The 23,688-nt window shown below is 44.0% G+C and overlaps 1 protein-coding gene across 1 annotated transcript in view; it reads right to left on the bottom strand.

Moving 5' to 3' along the window:
- Positions 1 to 22,302, bottom strand: part of BPTF (bromodomain PHD finger transcription factor) — a 141,731-nt gene extending 119,429 nt beyond the window's left edge. The window contains 1 exon segment of the mRNA XM_047758213.1: positions 21,469 to 22,302. Coding sequence (XP_047614169.1) covers positions 21,469 to 22,099 — 631 coding nt within the window. The 5' untranslated portion in view covers positions 22,100 to 22,302.
- Between the last annotated feature and the right edge of the window lie 1,386 nt (positions 22,303 to 23,688).

Here is a 23,688-nt window from a genome sequence, read left to right as displayed (position 1 = left end):
TTCAATATTGTTTATAAAAGCAAGCAGTTGGGGTTCCCACTGTGACACAATGAGATTGGTGGCATCTCTGCAGCCCTGGGAGGCAGGTTCAATTCCCAACCCAGTAGAGTGGGTTAAAGGACTCAGCAATGCCACAGCTGTGGCATAGGTCACAACTGCAGCTCAGATCTGATCCCCAGCCTGGAAACTCCATATGCTGCGGGCAGCCAAAAAAGAAAATAAATAAAATAAAATAGAGTAAAATAAAATGAAAGCAAGCAGCCAATCAAGCTGGAAACAACCAAAATGTACATCAACGGGGGAATGATTAAATTGTGGAAACATTCATTTGATCGAACTCCAAAGAATAGTCAAGGACTACATATGACAGCAGGGACACCCAGAATGGCCATCATTAATGAGTCCACGAATAACAAATGCTGGAGGGGGTGTGGAGAAAAGGGAATTCTCCTGCACTGTTGGTGGGAATGTAAGCTGGTACAGCCACTATGGAGAACAGTTTAGAGATACCTTAGAAATCTAGACATAGAACTACCGTATCACCCAGCAACACCACTCTTGGGCATATATCCGGAAAAAACTTTCCTTAAAAAAGACACATGCACCTGCATGTTCACTGCAGCATTATTCACAATAGCCAAGACATGGAAACAACCCAAATGTCTGTTAATAGATGACTGGATTGGGAAGATGTGGTATATATACACAATAGAATACTACTCAGCCATAAAAAGAACAAAATAATGCCATCTGCAGCAACATGGATGAAACTAGAGACTCTCATCCTGAGTGAAATAAGTCAGAAAGTGAAACACAAATACCATATGATATCATTTATATCTGGAATCTAATATACGGCACAAATGAACCTTTCCACAGAAAGAAAATCATGGACTTGGAAAATAGACTTGCAGCTGCCAAGGGGGAGAGGGAGGGAGTGGGGTGGACTGGGAGCTTGAGGTTAATAGATGCAGACTACTGCCTTTGGAATGGATTAGCAATGAGATCCTGCTGTGTAGCACTGGGAACTATGTCCAGTCACTTATGATGGAACAGGATAATGTGAGAAAATAGAATGTGTACATGTATGTGTAACTGGGTCACCATGCTGTACAGCAGAAAAAAATTTGTATGGGGGAAATAACAATTAAAAATAAATTTAAAAATAAATTAATTTTAAAAAATCATAAGGACACCATGAAACAAACAAAACTGCTACAAAAGGATAAACGGTTTGAACCATGTAGAACAGTTTTATCTATATATATATTGAAGATATATATAAATAGTAGTTAACATCATCATTGGAATTTAATTTCCTTAAAGGCAGGGAGTCTTGTCTCTTTTGTCTATTGCTGTGAACAGTGGCTCACACTGTAAGGAACTTAATATTTATTGAAAGAATCAGTAGTTTTGAAGTGCTAGCCCACACAATTACCCAAGAAAACATCTTCACACTATTTGTAGATGTTAGAAATGTGTTTTTACTCCTCACTGTGTAATTAAATAGAGGACTACAGTGAGAAGTCCTAGAAGAGGAGCCCTCAAACTCTGTGCAACAGAATCAACAGGAAAGCAGGAGTTCCCATTGTGGCTCAGCAGGTTAAAAACCCAACTAGCGGAGTTCCCGTCGTGGCGCAATGGTTAGCAAATCCGACTAGGAACCATGAGGTTGCGGGTTTGGTCCCTGCCCTTGCTCAGTGGGTTGAGGATCTGGGGTTGCCATGAGCTGTGGTGTAGGTTGCAGACTCAGCTCGGATCCTGCGTTGCTGTGGCTCTGGCGTAGGCCGGTGGCTACAGTTCCAATCGACCCTAGCCTAGGAACCTCCATATGCCACAGGAGCGGCCCAAAGAAATAGCAAAAAGACAAAAAAAAAAAAACAGCAAAAAAAAAACCCAACTAGCATCCATGAGGATGCAGGTTCCATCCCTGACCTCATGCAATGAGTTAAGGATCTGGCGTTGGTGTGAGCTCCAGTGCAGGTTGCAGATGAGGCTCAGATCTAGCACTGCTGTGGCTGTGGTGCAGGCTGGCAGCTGCAGCTGTGATTCAACCCCCATGGGGCCTGGGAACTTTCACATGCCACAAAAAAAAAAAAAAAAAAGAAAAAGAAATCGCCAGGGAAGCAGATTTTGATTAAAATAGCTTCTTATTCAATAGGTCTTAAGGGAAGAGTCTCAATTTATATTTCTTTCTTCTTCTTTTTTTTCTGGTCACACTGAAGCATGTGGAAGTTCCCAGGCCAAGGATCAAATCCATGCCAAAGCAGTGGCAATGTCAGGTCATTAACCTGCTGAGCCACCAGGGAACTCCTCAATTTGCATTTCTAACAATTCCATGTGATGCTAATTGTGTTGGTCTGAGGCCCACAGTTTGAGAACCGTTGCTCCAGAACTTAAAATGGTTATCCCTCCAGGAGCCAGTCGAATAAAAATTAATACACTTTGTGGAGTCCCCTGGTGCTCTAGTGGTTGGGACTCAGTGCTTTCACCATTGCAGCCCAGATTCAATCCCAGAACTGAGATTCCACATCAAGCCACTGCATGCTGTGGCAAAAAAATAAAGCACATCAAATCCGATGAAATTCATTAATTCCAGTTACCTTCAAATCTTGCTATTCAAAATATAACTGGCTTTATCTACAATGCCTGTAAGTCAGAATCTCAGGCCCCACCCCAGCCCTACTAAATTAGGATGTGCCATTTCTCAAAATCTTTGGGTAATTCGTACGAACATTAAAGTTTGAGATATGCCTTGAAACTATCCATCCTAAAACTAGAGAAGTAGCACCATCACATGCTAAACTATTAAAAATAAAGTGTCAAAATCCAACTCAAATTTACAGAAATCCAGGTGACACTCAGTAACCTGTATTTTTATCTTTCTGCTCAGATAATTCCAATTGCAGTAAAGTTTGAAAATTATAGGTTTACTGAAATTGGATAATCCCCCTACCAAAGCAGAAAGTAGGGTGTTTGTGGAAAACCAAGCAAAGAACTAACAGGACGTCTCAGAAGGCCTGATTAGAATAGGGCTGACGCCTAATCAAAGACATTAATAAGTCTACAAAAAGAAGACTTATTAGAGCCTTCTCTAATTAGCTGTGACTTATTAGACTTATTAGTTTTGGCTCAGCAGTAACAAACCCAACCAGTATCCACAAGGATGCAGGTTCAATCCCTGGCCTTGCTCATTTGGTTAAGGATCCAGTGTTGCTGCAAACTGCAGTGTAGGTCAAAGACACAGCTCAGACCTGGCATTGCTGAAAGCTCTGATTTGACCCCTCTCCTGGGAAATTCCGTACGCCACAGGTGTGGCCCTAAAAAGAAAAAAAAGATGTCATGTTATAGACATGTCATGACGTCTATAACTTACTATCAAATGGTTCAGCAAAAATAAAACTTTAAAAGACAAGGAAAGCAAATATGGCAAAATATTTTAAAAACTGGTAAATGTGAAAAGGGTATACTGAGTGGTCAGCGTACTATTTATTCTTCTAGCTCTTCTGCATATTCGAAATTATGGAAAGTGAAAACAAAAGTTCAGGAAATTTGTCCTAAACTTCCTTATTTTTAATTGTTTCAATTAATTATTTTAATTTTTTCAATATATATCGCTAATAGAAAGTACATTATAGCCTAAATACAGAGTAAGATTAAATAAGATTATTAAATGAACTGCAAACTTGCAATCATCAGCTGATACTTGGGATAGAGAGTGCTGTAACACAGCCCCTGTTTTTACCCAGCCTCTCTTTGAAACCATCTGACATATTTGCCCACAACATCCTTTTTAACCTATTGCAACTCAAAACTCAATTTCCCTGACCAGTTGTTCCTCTGCCATGCATCTCTCACATGTGTAAATCCCCAAAGTTCAGTCCTCAGCAGATTCTCTGATCTCCCTCAATTATCAGTGGATTCAATCACCACCCAAATATCAATGACTTCTAAATGCATTTCTTGGGCGTGTCCTAGGGGTCTAATGGTTAGGACCCAGAGCTTTCACCACTACAGCCCAGGATAAGTCCCTGGTCTGGGAACGGAGCTCAACATCAAGCCACTGCATGTTGAGGCCAAACACACACACACACAAATGCATACATACACATGCACATATATACAAATGTGTATATAAACACACACACACACACACACACACACAAACGGGTACATACACACACACAGACGCACACATATGTGTATGTGCGTATGTATGTATATATAAATGCACTTCTCTACCCAGACCTCTCTTCAAAATTCCAATCATTACTGCCAACTACCTACCAGTTATTTTCAACAGGATGTCACATTGTAAGAAATGGAAATAAAAAGGAGTTATAAAAGTTTAATTCACAGCAAAATTTTAAAACCCCTAAATGGAACAAAGATTTTATAATGATAATGGATGCAATCCACAATGAAGATATAAAAGTTATGAACCACTTAATACAAAGTAAACATGACTGTTTCAGTCCTCAACCTTAAGGCTTTCAATGAGTCCCCACCATACCTGGATTACAATCCAAACTCCTTCCTAAAACCCTCTGAGTCGGGTCCTGCCCACTGCTCCAACCTCAGCCTCTCCTTTCTACTTCGGCCACACTGGCCCCCTTGATCACGCAAAGCTCTCTGCCTCCCCACGGCTTCACTGCCTCCCCAGAGCCATTCTCTTTGCCTAGAACACTTCCCACTCTTTCAAGTGGCCAGCTACCTATTCACTCACCTCTTCCCCCTCACTGTATTTTATCACATTTATAACTCTCATGTTTTCACTCAGTTAACATATGCCTCCACTAGATTGCAACTTCCACAATGGCTAGGACAATTTTTGCCTAGGTTCTCAGGCCTAGAACTTATTTACACTGCCTGGCACATGGCAGATTCCTGAATTAGTTGCTGCATGAATTAATAAACCAAATAAGCTGGCATCAAACTATATAAAACAAAACTATAAGAAATCCCAGGAGACATGTACAGAAATACAATAGTAGCAGGGGACTCTGAGGTATTTCCTTTTGACCCTAACACATCCAGCAGACCGACTACATAGTTACATGGAACACAGGTCACAAATTCGAACGTCCACAAAGAAGAAGCAGAGAAGTGAGTAAAGAGGACAGAGGCAATCCACAGGGTCCATTTAAGCTAGAACTAATCTAATCAAGAAAAGGTGCAGGCCAGCAGCTGTAGCTCCCACTGGACCCCTAGCCTGGGAACCTCCATATGCTGTGGGTGCAGCCTTAAAAAGCAATAAAAATTTTTAAAATAAATTACATATATACACATTCTTTTTCTCACATTATCCTCCATCATGTTCCATCACAAGTGATTAGATATAGTTCCCTGTGCTATACAGCAGGATCTCATTGCTTATCTACTCCACATGCAATAATGTGCATCTACTAACTCCAAACTCCCAGTCCAGCCCACTCCCTCCCCAATAAGGTTAGTTTTTCAAGGCAAAAAAACTTTCACAGCAAATGCAGTTATATATTAATAAAGAAAAAAGGCCATTTCGCATCTTTACTTGATGTACTTGGACCCTGCAGCATTTGAGTTTGTGACCCTGCCATTAACAATCTCCACTGTTAGGTTTCTCCTGAGATGCCAGGAGGATTTTGTAACTCAAGCTATTTAGGCAATTAAGGATAATAATGTATCTGTATGAAGGCAATCTTCCAAGTTTACCAAGGATCCAAAATCTGAGGCATTTCACCCAGATAATTCAAACTAAAAAGTTCAGGCATGTATCTGAAATTACAGAAAAATCACTGGTTTTTTGTTTTGGGTTTTTTGTTTTTTTTGTCTTTTTGCCATTTCTTGGGCCGCTCCCGTGGCATATGGAGATTCCCAGGCTAGGGGTCTAATCGGAGCCGTAGCCACCGGCCTACACCACAGCCACAGCCACAGCAACGCGGGATCCGAGCCCCGTCTGCAACCTACACCACAGCTCATGGCAATACCGGATCCTTAACCCACTGAGCAGGGCCAGGGATCGAACCCGCAACCTCATGGTTCCTAGTAGGATTCGTTTCCACTGTGCCACCACGGGAACTGCTGTTTTGTTGTTATTTGCATAACACAGAGTATGGTCATAAGCTGGAGAAAAGAGTAATTTACTAAGGCTTCAAGAAGTGTGTGAAATAATTTTGATGTCTAGAAAACTATGGGAAAAACTATGCTGATAGAAGGGCTAAAATTTTATTAGCTATTTTAGATGTTGGGCTCTTTCCTCCGACAAGTCTCAATATAGCTATGCAAGCATCAGAAGGAAAGAGGACAAGAAGAGAAATTCCACACAGATTAATATGTGCATTTCTGAAATGCTTTTAAGTTCCCAAAATAGAGTACACTATAAACGGACCTCAAAGGAGGCAATGTTAACATACTGAAGTCAAGCAGGAAGCCATGACAGCAAAATGTAGAAACTGCACCTACTGAACACTGCCGTTCACTGCTGGAATCGCTTGGTCTTGCAATCTCCTGAGTACCTGAATTCTAGAACACATCCATGAGTTGGAAAGATCGAAGCATGAGCTTTCTTAGCAAATCTCCTGAGGCTCCTTTACTGCAATTTGACATCTCTTAAGTAACAAAAAAAATTCTACTCAAAAAACCTTTTCTTTGAAAACTATTAAAGTATTTAAACCACTTGTCCAGAGACTCATGAGAAAGAGGTTTTATACAGAACTCGGACAGAGACACAGCGCTATGTGACGACTAAGTTCACAAACCAACTTCTAAACTTCTACAACATGAGAATTCTCTGAGTTATCAAATTAAATTTCTCAGCCAAAAGTCTCTGAACTGTAATCCTTCTTGCCCTTCTGTCCTACACCTATGACTGAGCTTCATTTTATCAGGACCGCGGCAGATTTTCTAAAACTGTTAGCTGCCTGTGTCTTCCCCTCACGGAGAAGAGCAAACGCTGCGGCCATCGCAAGTCTGGCTGGAGAAATTCAACACCATCACATCTACAAACAAGGCGGGCCTGACAGGCTCGACAAAGGAGAAACCACGGCCGGAGGGCTGGCGCTACCCGGGCCATGCAGGCTTCAGAGCAAATAAAAGGCTACAGGAAGAGCCACGCGAGGTAAATTCTCACAGTCTAGCAGAAGCACACCGACTACCACGGCACAGTCAGTCCAGGAGAATTTTCTGTGATGATACGAAATGACCCAGATGTTCTACATCACACAAGACTACTGGGCATCTAAAGTGCCACTGAAGGAGTTCCCGTTGTGGCTCAGTGGTTAATGAATCCAACTAGGAACAGTGAGGTTGAGGGTTCGATTCCTGGCCTCGCTCAGTGGGTTAAGGATCCAGTGTTGCCATGACCTGGGGTGTAGGTTACAGACACGACTCAGATCCCTGTGTTGCTGCACCTGTGGCGGAGGCCAGCAGCTACAGCTCCGATTAGACCCCCTAGCCTGGGAACCTCCATATGCCACAGGTGCGGCCTTAGAAAAGACAAATAAATAAATACAGTGCCACTGAAGAAGTGAAGTCTGAATTTTACTTACATTTTTCAGTTTTGTTTTGTTTTTCTTTTTTTTTTTGCTTTTTTAGGGCTGCACCTAAACCCACTCGGTGGGTTGGGGATCCGGCATTGCCATGAGCTATGGTGTAGGTCACAGACACAGCTTGGACCCCACATTGCTGTGGCTGTGGCATAGGCCGGTGGCTATAGCTCCAATTAGACCCCTAGCCTGGGAACCTCCATATGCCTCCTGTGCAGGCCCTAAAAAGACAAATTAATTAATTGATAACCCCACATGGCTAGTGGCTGCCATATTTGACAGGGCAGAACTAAGGGTAGAAAGAATCAAGAGCTGTGTTTTGACTCACACAGTTCAACAACCACCTGTATGCTGCCAATGTATTCTAGAGGCTGCGCCGGCAACTAAGGAGAGAGATGAACGAGAGGCTCCCTGCCTAAGACGGGTTCTATTGAAAGAGAAAGCCTGGTAATTACAGTTCATTTCAGTACAATGTCTTAACAAATAAAGACATAATGAGGAAGGGATCAAATAATCCTTTCTAAAGGTTTATGCACTTAAAAACAGAGCCTCAAAATGCATGAAGACTAAAAAGAACTCCAAAGAGAAATAGGCAAATCCATAACAACAGCTGTAGACGGCGACATTCGTCTCTTGGTAATTAACAGAACAAGCAGGTAGAAGGAAGATCAAGGATACAGAAGACCTTCACCCTACGACCCACCGGGCCCCGACATCACTTATGGAACCCTCTCCCCACCAGCAGCAGGATACACCTTCTTTCCAACTGCACTTGGGACATTCATCTAGACAGATAACATTTGGGGTACAAAGCAAACCTTGAAAAATGTTTCACAAAATTAAAATCATACAAGGTATGTATGCTCTCTGGACACAATGAACTTAAATTAGAAATCAGTAACATCCCCAAATATCTGTAAACTAAGCAACATAAAAATGCACAAAGTCCGGGGAGGGGGGGAGATAAAGGAACTTAGTTCTACCCAAGGAAAAGGAAATGGTGACCAGAAGGCAGACGGAGGTGATGGTGGCAACTAAGAGTTAATCGCAGCAGCGAACAGCCATAAGGTGGGTGAGGGGAACTTGGGCAAAGAATTCAGTATTATCTGGCAATCAAATCCAAGATGAAGAGAAGTCAGTTATGAATAAGAAGAGAAATAAAAGAGCTTAGAAGTCAATTCAACCTTGAATTCTTTCTCTACCACATCGCAGCTAACCCATCTATCACTAAGATGTGTCATTCTAAGTCCCAAATTATTTTTTGACGATTTCTCTCTAAAGCAAAAGATCTGGAGTTCCTGTAGTGGTGTAGCAGAAACAAATCTGACTAGGAACCATGAGGTTGTGGGTTCGATCTCTGGCCTCATTCAGCAGGTTAAGGATCCGGCGTTGCCGTGAGCTGTGGTGTAGGTCGCAGATGAGGTTTGGACTGGACTCCCTGGCCCGGGAACTTTCATATGCTGCACCTGCAGCCCTTAAAGAACAAACAAGCAACCCCACAGATCTGATCACATCACTCCCTACTTTAAAATCCTTCACAGCTTTCCCTCCAGTCCCTTGCACTGGTGGTCCTAGGGCCGAGAATCCCCCCTCCCCTTCCTTCACCCAGCTACTTTAACTCTGAACTCAACCTCTTCGGGGCAGCCTCTTCTGACCCCTCCCCCCATGAAATACTCTGACTGCCCCCCTCTGGAAGCACTTCTCTCACTGATACACTTGCCACCTTCCCTGCTGTACCCGGGCAGGGGCCGTATCTGCTTTATTTGCGGCTACATCCCAGAGAGTGCCTGGAACAGGTTCTCAACAGGTGTTTTTTTAAATAAATGACCAAATCAATGAGACAATAAAAGGTGAGGCCGGCAGAGGAAGCAAAAGCCAAGCTATGCATATACGCTAAAGGACACAAGCAGTTTCCTAGAGAAGGTACTGAGGAAAGAGCATAACGTGGTCAGATTTGTCTTAAGCAGAGCAGTATGTGTGTGGAAGCTGGATATGAGCAGATGAAGGGACAAGAGGAGGCCAGGCAGGTAAGCTGGTTCCTTCAAGAGGCCAAGAAGGCAATAAAGCCCTGATTTAGGGGAGTTCCCATAGTGGCTCAGTGGTTAACGAATCCAACAAGGAACCAAGAGGTTTCAGGTTCCATCCCTGGCCTTGCTCAGCGGGTTAAGGATCCGCATTGCCATGAGCTGTGGTGTAGGTTGCAGACATGGCTGGGATCCCGCGTTGCTGTGGCTCTGGTGTAGGCCGGTGGCTACAGCTCCAATTAGACCCCTAGCCTTAACCTCCATATGCCGCAGGAGCGGCCCCAGAAAAGACAAAAAAAAAAAAAAAAAAGCCCTTATTTAAATAACCATTAGCGCAGACGGAGGAGACCTGAAAGATATTCAAGATATGTGAAACATACACTGACCAGGACCTGGTGACAAGCCTGCACGTGGGGGGTGAAGGAAAGGGAGAAGTTTGTTACTTCCTCACTTCTGACTTGGGCAATTCAGGGGCCAGAGCCATTATTCCTGGAGCAAGGAAACAGGAGGCCAGGAGCAGTCACTAAAGCATGAAATCTATTTGGAACACATTGAATTGAATGTGCCTACAGGACTTGTAAGTGGAAAGTTTCAAGAATTTTTCACTCATCCACTCATCCTATAAAACACAGGAAGCAAGAGCTGCCATTGTAGCTAAGCGGGTTAAGACCCCTACTAGTCTGAGAGGATGCAGGTTCAATCCCTGGCCTCACTCAGTGGGTTAAGGTGGCACTGTGGCAAACTGCAGCCTAGGTTGGTGATGTGGCTCAGATCCAGTGTTGCTGTGGCTGTGGTGTAGGCCAGCAGCTGCAGCTCTGGTTGGATCCCTAGCCTGGAACTTCCATATGCCACAGGTGCAGCCATTAAAAAAAAAAAAAAAAAAAAAAACAGAAAGGAAATAATGATGATAGCGTTTTGGGTATCAGAGACCATGAAAGTATTAAATTTGATTAGTCATCAAAAAATGCAAATTCAAACAAGAGCGCTTTTAACCCATTGAACGAAAAGATGGTTTATAAATAACCAGTGCTGGTGAAATGGGCCCTTTCATACACTGGAAATATATTTACTGTATTTATAATATATCATACTGTATGTATGATAATTTATATATACTATACATTACATAATATATAATACATTGCATATCATATTTATAATTTATATTGGTAGTATGTATTAAAAGCCTTAAAAAAAATCAGGAATGAGAAGCAAGATTTACCTAAAGGTTTAGTCACTACAGGAAATCACAGCAAACACACACAACTGGCCCTTCATACCCACAAGTTCCACATCCAAGGATTACAAGGGCCAACTGCATGACACTCTTTTACCTAAGAGACTTTAGCACCTGCAGATTTCGGTATCCACGGGGAGCCAGGGATGCTGGAACGAACTGCCCACACATACCAAGGAACGCCTGTAGGTGCAGCTTAACGACGTGGTAAACCCTTAGGATGGAATCGCACATCATCCCCTCCTTTCCCAGTAAATTCTATACACCATATTTCAAAAGCTTACTTTACCGTGACATATTCCATATTCCAGTTTTAAAATGTTCAATGATGCCACACTGCCTACTAAGTACCAATTCCTCAGACTGACATTTATTCCAGTTGGACCAAAATATACTCTCCACTTCTCTACAGTCTTGTCTCCTCCGAGTATGCAGACCCTGAACACGCACCTTCCTGTCACCTGCTACATTTCTCCTCCTCCCTGCTCCTCCTGTTCAGTCTCCACCTGGAGAAGTCGATCTAACTTTCAAGGCAAAGTCAACGTTTTTCTTGACCTCATTTCTGATCTTCCAATAGAATACAACCCATCTCCCTAATTTAATTGTTTTTCCTACAGCAGTTACCACAGCCTGCCCTATGTTATTTTATATTTATATATTTATATTTATACCCTCTTCAAAAGAAAAAGACCTGAGAGTAGGGGCCATTTCTTATCTATCACTGCATCTCTTGGAAGGGTTTTTGTCTGTTTTTGTCTTTTTAGGGCCACATCTGTGGCATATGGAAGTTCCCAGGCTAGTGGTCAAATTGGAGCTACAGCTGCCGGCCTACACCACAGCCACAATGATGCCAGATCTGGGCCGCATCTGCAACCTGTATCGCAGCTCACGGCAACACCGGATCCTCAACCCACTGAGCAAGGCCAGGGATCAAAGCCAAGCCCTCATGGATACTAGTCAGATTCGTTACTGCTGAGCCACAAATGGAACTCCCTCTTTGAAGGTTTTAACATAGTACCTTGCACACTGAATAAGCACTAAGTTATTTTTTAACTGTTTTAATCACATTATAAAGAAATACTTAATGAGACCAGTTTTGTTTTGCTTTTTTGTCTTTTTAGGGCCACACATGCAGCATGTGGAAGTTCCCAGGCTAGGGGTCGAATGAGAGCTGCAGCTGCGGGCCTATACCACAGCCACAGCAACACCAGATCCAAGCAGTGTCTGCAACCTACACCACAGCTCATGGATTCCTAACCCACTGAGCGAAGCCAGGGATCGAACCCGCAACCTCATGGTTACTAGTCAGAATCGTTTCTGCTGCGCCACAACAGGAACTCTGAAACTGCTTTTTTTTAAATTTAGGGTCCTACACCCAAACTATCTACCAGGTATTAGGACTGAAAAGGGCATTTTTACATATATAATGATAAAAAGTAAAGTTTAGTTCTCATGCACCCATTCCTAGGAAGCAACTAGAGACTGTGCTGAAAAAGGAAAGTAAACCAAGGAAGCTGTATGACCCAAGAAACAGAATCAACATGGAAAGCAGCAAAAAGAAATTCCAGTGAGACGCAAGAGACGTTGCGAGCAGCCAATTCAAGCGAGAGCAGAAATGCTGAGGGCTGCAGAAGGGAGATCAGCAAGGGAAAGAGTGGAATTTTTGAGAGTTTGTTAAATGTAATAGGTGGTAAGATATTGTACAGACTTCAAAGTACGCGAGGCTAGGTACATAAAAATACGGTAATAAACCCAGAAAAAAATAGTTATAATAATAATAATACATTATTTGATGCAACTGTGAATAATATTTAATAGTTGTAACAGCGTACTCCATCCCTCAGGATGCATCTGAATATCATGTTGTAACTACAATGAGAGGATAAGGAGAAAGTAAGAGTTAATTATTATGGGGCTAAATCCTCGTCTACCAAGACAAAGTTGAGAGAGATGTCTAGTATCAATAAATCAAATAAAAGCACATCATTTTAAAACACTGTGGTAAAGACCAGGGGTAAAAAAACCAAACAGCTACAAGACTTAAAAGCCTGTGCCTCTGGGACGGTCTCAGATCAGGAAGAGGTGCAGCAGGGAGCTGCTTTGCTCACGATGAGCCTTAATACACCTTCGACTTCTTTTACCCATATTCATCTACCACTTTGATAAAGATACAATGATACAGGAGAGACTTGCTGTATATCAAAGAAAAATAATCAGTTTGTTCAGTGTCATCCTAGTTGTATCTTTTCTTTCTTTTTTTTTTTTTTAACCCCGGTGAGCAGCGGCTTGACATGGGATTCCAGGTCCCAGACCAGGGACTGAACCTGGGCCACAGCAGTGAGTCCTAACTACTAGGCCACCAGGGAACTCCCAATATATCGTTTTAAAAACATGTAGATAAGAATATGTTACAGTAAATGAAATTTTACATATACAAATAAATAAAGTATGTAACTATGTGGTTTTCTCTGGTTGGTGGGATTACAGATGATTTTCATTTTCATCTTTATGGTATATATATATTTTCCCAAGGGAGTAAATCTGCACTATTTCTAAATTTTTTCATTGCAATTTTTAAAAACAACTTGAGAATAGATGAGATCTCGGGGGAAGGAGGGAGACTGTGAGCGGGCCAGGGGCTGGTCTGAAAACCTGGAAAACATGTTGAAGGACCAGGAAGAGGAAGGCGGCACGGAGGAGAGGACCCACCAGAGAGCTAAAATTACCAAGAGCACTTTTTCTATTTTAACTGACCACTGGGAGTAACTGAAGTAAATGCATTATTTCTTATAGCTCTAAATAAGTCAGATGTGAGGTAAACGAAATGTTCTGAATGGGTAAGTGAAACAGCTAATAATTCTTTTTTGGAGGGTGGGGGAGAAACAGCTCCATTTTAATGCACATTCTTACTTAAATGCAGTCCTCTAAATATTTTTAATGCCTTATGAGTCAGTTGACAGCTTTCAATAGAATAAAATACTACCTCATTACATTGTAAGTAAAGTCCCTATATCTGTACAGAATCTCCATTCCGAGTTCAGGCACCAATCATTAGACAATAACAGCTGCCATTTATTGACTCTTTACCATGTGCCAGGCCCAGTACTATGGAACCTCCACTGCACAAAGGAGGAGGGTGAGGTACAAAGAGTTGAGCAAAACGCCCATCACCACAGAGCCGGATTCAAATCCACAAGGGCTGGTTCCGGATCCTTCACTCTTATGACTCTGTGCTACACACCACCTCTCTAGATCCCTGCATTCACAGAAGATGGATGAAGGAGGTCCCGCTGTGGCACAACAGGACTGGCAGCGTCTTGGGAGCCCTGAGACACAGGTTCATTTCTGGCCCGGCCCAGTGGACCAAGGATGTGGTATCGCTACAGCTTCAGCTTAGGTCAAGACTGTGGCTCGGACCTGATCCCTGGCCCAGGAGCTCCATATGCCACGAGGTGGCAAAAAATGAAAGGGAAAAAAAAAAAAAAGATTTATAGAGATTCTTGAACATCAAGATAGAGCCTAAGATTCTGTTGTGGGCATACATACACACATGGGTGTCTCGGATGCCTGCCACACGTCCTCACGCCAACTGGGTAGAAATATGACTCCACTTAAACTTACCCTGACAAACTCTGGAATAAATTTTCGGAGCTGACCTAAAGTAATCCAAAAATCATACATATTTTGAAAGATTCACAAATCAGCTCTCAGCTCTCATTCATCCTAAGAGAACTCTGTTTTAGAACTATTGTAATGAACAAAATAAATCTGGTTAAATGATTCTATTAAAATTATATTTTTAATAATCCAGCTATCACAATCCTAGGATACACCCAAGAGAAATGAACACATACTAGCCAGACAAAAATCTATACACCAAGGTTAGCAGCAGTAATATTCCTAACAGCCAAAAAGTGGAAACAAGTCAAACGTCCATGAATTTATGAATGAATAAGCTAAATGTGGTATATCCATATACTGACATATTAAATATAGTACTGAAACATGCTCCAAGACCCATGAACCTTGAAAACATTACGCTATGAAAGAAGCCTCATATTCTATGATTCCTTTCATAAGGAATTTCCAAAAGAGACAAATCAACAGAGAATGAAAGTAGTGGTTTCCAGGGAATGGGACGGGGGAAGAGAGAGAACAGGGAGTGACTGCTATAGATATGGGTTTCTTTGGGGGGTTGATAAAAATGTTCTGGAATTAGGCAAGGGTGATGGTTGCACAGCTCTGTGAATATACTAAAACCAATGAATTCCATGGTGGCCTTACACACGTGGGTGTCTCAGATAGCCTGCCACCTTTTTTAAAAGGTGTAATTTATTGTGTGTATACCATACCTCAATAAAGCTGCTATTTTGAAAACGTAATTTTTATTAAACATCGCTTGAAAAGTATGCAGCAATTTAGATGTCCAATAAATGTTAGCTCTTACAGCTACTATTTTTTAAAATCATTCAGCAATCAAAAAAAAAAACTTGAGGCGTTCCTATTGTGGCACAGCTGAAACAAATCTGACTAGTATCCATCATGAGGATGCAGGTTCGATCCCTGGCCTCACTCCATGAGTTGGGGATCCAGCATGGCTGTGAGCTGTGGTGTAGGTCACAGACACAGCTCAGATCCCATGTCACTGTGGCTGTGGTGTAGGCCAGCAACTGTAGCTCCAATTCAACCTTAGCCTGGGAACTTCCATATGCCACAGGTGCGGCCCAAGAAAGAAAGAAAGAAAAATCTGAGTAGGAGTTACTACTATGGTACAGTGGGTTAAGAATCTGACTGCACCAGCTTGGGTCACTCTGGAGGCCCAGGTTCAATTCCCAGCCCAGGAACTTCCATATGCCATGGGTATGGCCATGAAAAAATAAAATCGGTAATATAACTTAGTCTCTAGAAAAACATATAAAATAACTTGCTATATACTAGGAGATAAAATAATTAAGACATTATATTTAGTTATATGCATTTCAATTCTGTCTGTATGACTTGACTTTCAATCTTTTAAAGTGCATTTTGTAAGGTTTTGCTTTTTTTTAAAGAAATGTTCTATCTCCTGAGGCTTATCATTTTAAAGAACTGAAAGCACAAAAAAATCAGAATGAGGGTTAGCGCTAAACTAGTGCTAAATTTTGAAGATGAGGTGCTAACTGCATAAGTAGGCATTCAAGGAGAAAAGAGACCCAGGTGAGCAACAGTACTCTGAGGGTACTCTGGGACGACTCCTAAGAAAAGAGCCCGGAGGAGGGGCTAGAGCCTGGGGGTTAGAGCTCGGCTAAGGAGCAAGGAGGAAGGAATCATCCAGTGCACAGGGCATCTGCCAGGACTTGCTTCTGCCTGTCACTCAGATTATCTGTCTCCCACCACTACCACCACCTTCTCACCCCCAGCATCTCCCGCCCCAAGGATCTGCTGTCACACAGAGGAATGGGGTCTTGGAGAGTGAGGAAGAGATCAGAGTTGCTGTCGCACAGACATTTCAACACGTAGCTCCACTGCAAATATACACCAGGAGAGGAGATTGGCATGAACTGTACACAAGACTGTCAATGGCTGCATGACCCCCACACACACCTCTCTGCTACTCAGATCATGTCCCACTTTTTTTGTTGTTGTTGTTGGTCTTTTTAGGGCCGCACCCATGACATATGGAGGTTCTCAGGCTAGGGGTCGAATCGGAGCTACAGCTGCCAGCCTACACCACAGCCACATCAACTCAGGATCCAAGCTACTGTCTGCAGGACTTACACCCTAGCTCACGCCAATGCCAGATCCTTAACCCACTGGGTGAGGCCAAGGATTGAATCTGCATCCTCATTTCCACTGAGTCATGATGGGAACTCCTTGTCCCACTTTATAATAACTCTTTGGGGCCCTAATTTTCTTTCTTTTAATTCTCATGGGTTTTAAAATTTATAATGACATTTTTTATTTATTTATTTTGCCACACCTGTGGCATGCAGAAGCTCCTGAGGCCAGGGATCAAACTTGTGCCACAGCAGCAATCCAAGCCACTGTGGTGACAACACCAGGTCCCTAATCTGCTGAGCTACCAGAGAACTCTTAATTCTCATTTTAACCTTTTCAGTTACCGATACCTGAAGAGAGACTCTATTAATTTCTCTTATAATCCCGAATTTCTGCTGCCACTGAGAGTAGTGCCAATCTCAGAGAGGCATATTTGATGAAGTCCTCTCTGTCTACACTTCTGACGCTGCTGTCCAAGCCTGGAGACTTCTGAAGTACCTCCTGAACTGCTCTTCCCACCCGCGGCTACAAAACCCATCCAGATCCCCATTAGCTGTCTGTCCTCTTCAATCCATTCTGCAGACCAGAAGCAACGCTAAGCTTCCTGATGCCCCACTGAAATCATATCCAACTTGGTTCCAGATCTTCTGATTGTTCCCTATACCTACAAGTGAAACTGACCTGAAATAGACAGAGGTAGGGGGCGCTTCAGAAAGCACCTTCTCCCTTAAGTCTCTCAACTAGGGGGAAAGGATGAGTTAACAATATCGGTGATTTGATTTGGTTTGGATTCATGCTCCTGCATGGCTACTCATGGGAATTCAGCATATCCCTTGGGTGTTCCAGGAATGATAAGTGACTGAGGATCACTGATCTAGCCCAAACCTTACCCTAAAGACAAGGGAGGGAGAACAAATGTTGCAGCCTAGTTCTCTAAGTACTGCTTAGAGAGCTTTACAGTTTATTTCCTATTCACAGGCTCAGGCCCTTGCTAAACCAGGTTACTTAAGACAGCCCACATTGTAAAAATCAGCGCTTGACTCACGCTGCTCCCTCCTTCCCTCTGTCCAGCCTTACTATCCACACCCCCATCCAGAAAGCGTATGTCCACACTGACTCCCCCCAACAGGGTATGATCCCACCCCCCTTAAATCTCTACTGCACTTTGTACTTCACTTGTAGCAATCAGGAATTTGCAAGTCTATAATGAAAAGATGTTCGGCTGACACTAGTAGGAATAAATACTGCCAACCGAGTAACAAATTCTACTTCAGATGAGCCTACAGTTCATTGGCATCCATGCCACTAATCTCCACTGTCATAATCCTTAGAGGATATAAATCACTAACTGTCCCAGGACAATACCAGGGCTTTGGCTTCCTGAAGTCATCAGAAGTTCTCAACTCCAAAATACCAGCTGGGTAGTCTCCGAAGTCCCACACAAGTTAAATGCAAAAACTATTCTGTTTAAAGTCTGACTTAACTTTTTGGAATTAGCAAATGCTTGATTTCAAGATGCTGTCAGAACTTTATCAAATGCCTATTCAAAACAAATTTTCTATACACTCCTTCTCAATGTACTGGCAAAGTATGTCAGAAAACCTACAGGATGTAAGAACTCTAAAATTTAACAAGAAGAATAAAAGCCTTACTCAGACAAATGCGTCAAAGTTACACAAAACTAGATGATTTCAATTTTGTATTAACAAATTGTCATCCCTATAGTTAGTATCTGTCATGTGAGTACCTTGAGTACCCATTTAAATTTTTCCTTCATTAAAACGAAAACAGGGAGTTCCCGTCGTGGCGCAGTGGTTAACCAATCTGACTAGGAACCATGAGGTTGCGGGTTCCGTCCCTGCCCTTGCTCAGAGGGTTAACGAGCTGTGGTGTAGGTTGCAGACGCGGCTCGGATCCCGCGTTGCTGTGGCTGTGGCGTAGGCCAGTGGCTACAGCTCCGATTCGACCCCTAGCCTGGGAACCTCCATATGCCTCGGGAGCGGCCCAGGAAATAGCAACAACAACAACAACAAAAAAGACAAAAGACAAAAAAAAAAAACCAAAAACATTTCACCTCCAGTGAATTAACTTTTTAAAAGCTATGATTTTAGAACATCGATCTAGTAATACCAACCAATATCTTTGCATTAACAGGTATATTAATTACAAAGTGCTCAACACTGTGAATAAGAGGTGAATGAGTTACTTCTTCCATCAGGAATTTAATACATTAGTACTTTGGCCAACATTCTAGTTGACAAAATTTAATCAACTTATTCTAAATGACCAATAAAGTATATTCCTCTTTTATCCTTGACAATACAGCTGTATTTGAATCCACCAAATATATTTATTTATGAGCTCCTGGGATATCTTAAACCAGTCCTAGAACGTTTTTCCTTCCACAGCATATATACACATGTACCTGACAACCTTCCTCCCAGCCTTTAATGCCTAAACGTACAGATGATAAAACTAATGAAAGTAGAGCTTGGCCTAACCAACTACCATGCACTGTTATCCTAGGCAAGAGAACATATTCTAAAAGTTTAGAACACAAAATGTATCATCCCTTTTCCCATTGTCTTGAGAAATAATGTTTCAAAAAGTAAAACATCTAACAAGTTAACACCACCTCCGAGAAAGAAAGGAAAATGCCTGGCAAGCAAGCAATCTGAAAGAGCAGCTCAAAACACACTAACTCTGTGACTGAAAAACCATCACTAGTCAAAACTTCAGGAGTTCCCCTCATGGCTCAGCGGTAAGGAAACTGACTAGTATCCATGAAAACAATCCCTAGTCAAACTTCAACATCTAATTAGATCAATGTTTAGTTCCCAAATCTAAAATATTTAGGAATTGTGGCACGACTATAGAATTATCAAAATTTCATCTATTACAAGTTCTCACCTACTAACAATCATTTGTCCAAACAATTTTGATGAGCACCTGCTGTGTGCAAGACACTGTCCCAGGAACTGCAGGGGGTATAAGGTTAGCATAAGGGTATACAATCCTTAAGTTCACATAACGACATGTCATCAGGAAAAACAAAGTGTCGTGAAAAATACATAAAGATAAAAGCATCTTTCTAAAAAAGGAAATCTAGCCAAAACTGTAATTTAACTCAGCACATACAGGGCTCTCAACCCTAAATATTATTTGCAAGGCCTTCAAAGAGGAGTTCAAGGTAGCTGAAGCGCCCTGCCAAAATGCCTTAGCACTGTCTAATCTGAAAACCTTGCTCCCATAGTATAATTTACTCTCCACGGGTGTTTCAATTCCGGGTTCTTGGTAGAAAAGGCCACATGCGACTTCTTAAGGGAAAAACTACTACTATAAAAGATGTACTGAAATTAAGTTGGAAAGAAACGAAAAACGGTGTGCAGTCCCTTCTACATACAAGGCATAAACACTTGACACTTGACTCACTCCCTGCGCATTCTCCTGCCAGCTTCCCTCCCACCCCCACGCCAAAGACAGGCAGATATTCTAACTGTCCGGCAAAAGAAATTACCTTTTTCATTTGCTGTTAGGACAATCTAAATGGCTCAATACTCACACTCTTCCAATGCGTATTTAAGCATTTATTTAAAAAAACAAAAAAACCCTGACATTTAAATTTAACCACTTCTACTATTCTAGTCTTATTTAAAAACAAATGACACACTTTAATCACTTTGTTAAGATCCTATTTCCTCATACACTTTACTTTGTAAATGCTCTTAAAACTGGATTCTAATTTGGTTAATCCAGATAAACAAAAATACAAAGGAAAATCTTGTAGGTTATTGCTATAAATTATGGTTTTTTTTTCCACAATTTAATAAGCTGCAACTACGTATTTAACATAGAGGAGCCATCATGTCCGTATGTTTTTTAAATAAACAACATGCATCTCAGCACCAGCCTAGAGAAATGCTGTGAGAAAACAGGAGAAGAGTCACCATGGAGGAATTCATTACAGATCTAGGAAGGACTATTATGCCCAGAAACAGAATGAAAAGAAAAAAAATCATTTTTCCATAAATCTCCCTATATGACTTGGAAGGCTGGATGACTTGGAAGTTGGTCCAAAAGTTCATCTTCAACAATTACGTCTGCATGATCAACTATACGTCTTCTGCAACAGGTGACAGGAAACTGCATTTCTCAGGCAAAGGGATCAAATGAGTTAAGACGCCTGTTCCTGCGGTCTCTTATTTTGCATTTTACCAAAACGATTTTGAATCAGATGAAATACCAAATGTGCTTTGGTTTTCTGCTTTGCTTTTTAATCAGCCATCGACCAGCAACTGTTGCACGAGCCCACTAGCACTCAAGAATAAAAACAAACACACAGGACCAGATAAGGTCCTACTAAGCCAACTGATCCATTTCCTTAACACACTTTTAAAACCACACAGCTCGGGGTGCGAAGAGAAGCATGTCTTGTGTGTGTTTGTATGCCACAATCTGTCTAAATTCGCAATTCCTTTTTAAGGAACAGATATAGAATAAAAATCTAAAAGAAACCACATTAGAAATGCAAAGAGGTTTGCAAAACAAGAAGCTTCTTTCATTCCAAAAAACCAAACCAAAACAAGGGGAGAAAAATGAATGCAATGGATATGTGTGTGCCAAAGTTTCAATCCTGCCCGGTGGAGACACTGCACTGGCACAAATTTTAAGAGGAAAGAGGGGGCTGGGGGGAGAGAGAGAGAGAGAGGGTAGTGTGTGGCCTGCGAACTGCAACAATGCAATCTCCATTTTGAACAATGCGCCTCTTTCCTCTTGTAAATCTAGTTTTTTGCCACTTGAAGTGCCGTCGCATTTCCCTTCTGTTTGGGGGGGAGGTGGGGGTGGGGGGAGACCACAGAGGGAGTGAGCGAGGGGGGAGGGGGAGGAGGTGGGGAAGGAGTCTGCAGCAACTGGGCTGGGTGGGTACCTGGAGTGCTGCTATAGGTGCTATGGCTCCTGAAGCTGCTTTCCGTGCAGTAACTGGCGTCGTCGTCGTCGTCTTCCATCTCCTCCGGATAATCGGAGTCATCGTCGTCCTCCTCCATCTCATCTTCCTCGTCGTCCTCGGAATCCTGGGTCTCCTCGGCGTCGCCGTCGTCCTCCTCCTCCTCCTCGGAGACCATGTCCTCCTCCTCCTCCTCCTCCTCTTCGCTCTCGTGGTCATCGTACACCACTTTGTTGACGGCCCTCCGGGCCGTGGTGGTCCGGGCCAGGTGGCCGCCGCCGCCCCCGCCCCCCGCCCTGCCGCCCCCGCCTCCTCGCCCCCCCCGGCCCGGGGCGCTGGTGCTGGGGGGGGCCGGCGGCGGCGGCGGCGGCGGCGGCGGCGGCTTCCTCCGGCTACTGCTGCCCCCCCTGGGCGAGCTCAGCCGCGTCTTGGGCGCCACCTCAGCCTGGGCGGCGGCCCACCTGCCCCGGCTGCTGCCGCGGTGGCGCGAGCGGAGCCCCCCGATGGGTCCGGACGTGGGCGGCGGCGGCGGCGGCGGGGCCGGGGCCGGGGCGCAGCGCTCCGCAGCGGGAGCCGCGGGCTGCTTGGGCGGCCTGCCCCGCCGGCCCCTCATGTCGGAGCCGAGGCGGGGGGAGAAGGGAAAGCGGAGGGGGGAGGGGCGGGCGGAGGGGCGGCGGTGGGGGTTGCCGGGGCCGGGCGGGGAGGCCTGCGGGGCCGGGCGGGAGGGGCCCGGCCGGCGGAAGCGGGTGGAGGGAGAAGGCTCAATCCGAATTGCTGGGGCCCCGCTCCGGATCGCCTTCAGCCGCCATCTTGTTTCTTCCCTCTCGCTCGGTGACTGGGGGAACCGACAGCGGCCGCAGGCCCGGAGCGCGGTCACGTGAGCTGCGCCGCCGACGAGCCTGGGACGGAGCGAGGCCACGCGGCGGCCGCTAGAGGGAGCGCGGCAGCGCTGGGTCAGGGGCGGGGAGCCCGGGGCGCCTCCGCGCGGCGTGGCTGGACGGCAGCCGCAGGCTCGGAGCGGAGGGCTGTTCCGTCGCGAAGTGTCCCGGGTCCAAAGCCCCGGGTGCCGTCTGCCGAACCCGAACTCACAGAGCTTCCTTCCCGGGTCTCCCCTTCCCAGCTTCGGAGACGAGGGCTCGGAGGCCCCCAAATTAATCCCCCTCCTGCTCCCTGGGGAAACTGACGCGGAAAAGAGCCAGAGAGTACCGCGGAGGGAGCCGACTCAGGCGACCCGAGGGCAGGGCAGTGCCAGCACCAGAGGGAAGCCGCCTCAGGGCAGGGACCCCCGGAAACATGAAACTCCTAAGACGGCTCTAGAAAGTCCTGAAATTGATCCCAGTGACAACTGCTCGGGGGGCTGTGCCGGAAGCCACGCCCTAGGCTGCCAGACCCGGACGGAGGGTCGCTCTGAGACGCTCCCAAAAGCCTCTCCCAAAAGCCTCCGGTGAACTCCGGAGAATGCAACTACATTCCAGCCCCCTTCACTTTCCCAGTCCCAGCTAGAAACTCGACCCCCTCGGAAAGAACTTTTAATTTCTGATTTGCTGTAGAAAAAGGGTAACTTCCCGCCTAAAACCTACTTTAAAGTGTTGCATGCTGGTGTTATAATTTTAATCTCTTTACTTGACGAGTAACCATATCTCGGCTAAACCCAGGGACAATGAAATTTGAGGCATCACCAGACCAAGGCAGGGAGAATTAAGTCACATTAATATTTATTGGAACATCTGACCACCAAAAAGTGATTTAAGGAAAAATTGTGAACAGGATTCTGTGGCTTATTACAATGTAGTTAGAAAGATAGAATGCCTGTGCGAAATGAAAAATACAAACATTGGAGTTCCTAGTGGCTCAACAGGTTGAGGATCCGGGGTTGTCACTGCTGGGGTTTGGGTCGCTGTGGTGGCAAGCGTTGGATCCCTGGCGGAAGAACTTATGCACACAGTGGACAAGGCCAAACAAACATTAATTGCCAAGTTCATTTATTCAATAAAGTTCCATTGAGGGAGTCCCTAGTAGTAAGGACTTGGTGCTCTCACTGCTGCAGCCGGGGTTCAATCCCTGATCTGGGAACTGAGATCCCAGATCAAGCCACTGCATGCTGTGACCAGAAGGAAGGTAGGAAGGAGGGAAGGAAAAGCAAAAGATGTAGTTCCACTGAGCAGCAAGAGTAGCAAATTGATGTATGCCTTCAGGGACCAG

This window comes from Phacochoerus africanus, chromosome 14 (assembly GCF_016906955.1).
Source record: "Phacochoerus africanus isolate WHEZ1 chromosome 14, ROS_Pafr_v1, whole genome shotgun sequence".
NCBI classification, from domain to species: Eukaryota; Metazoa; Chordata; class Mammalia; order Artiodactyla; family Suidae; genus Phacochoerus; species Phacochoerus africanus.
The sequence above is the reverse complement of the archived record's forward strand: the minus strand, read 5'-3'. Positions and strand labels throughout refer to the sequence as shown.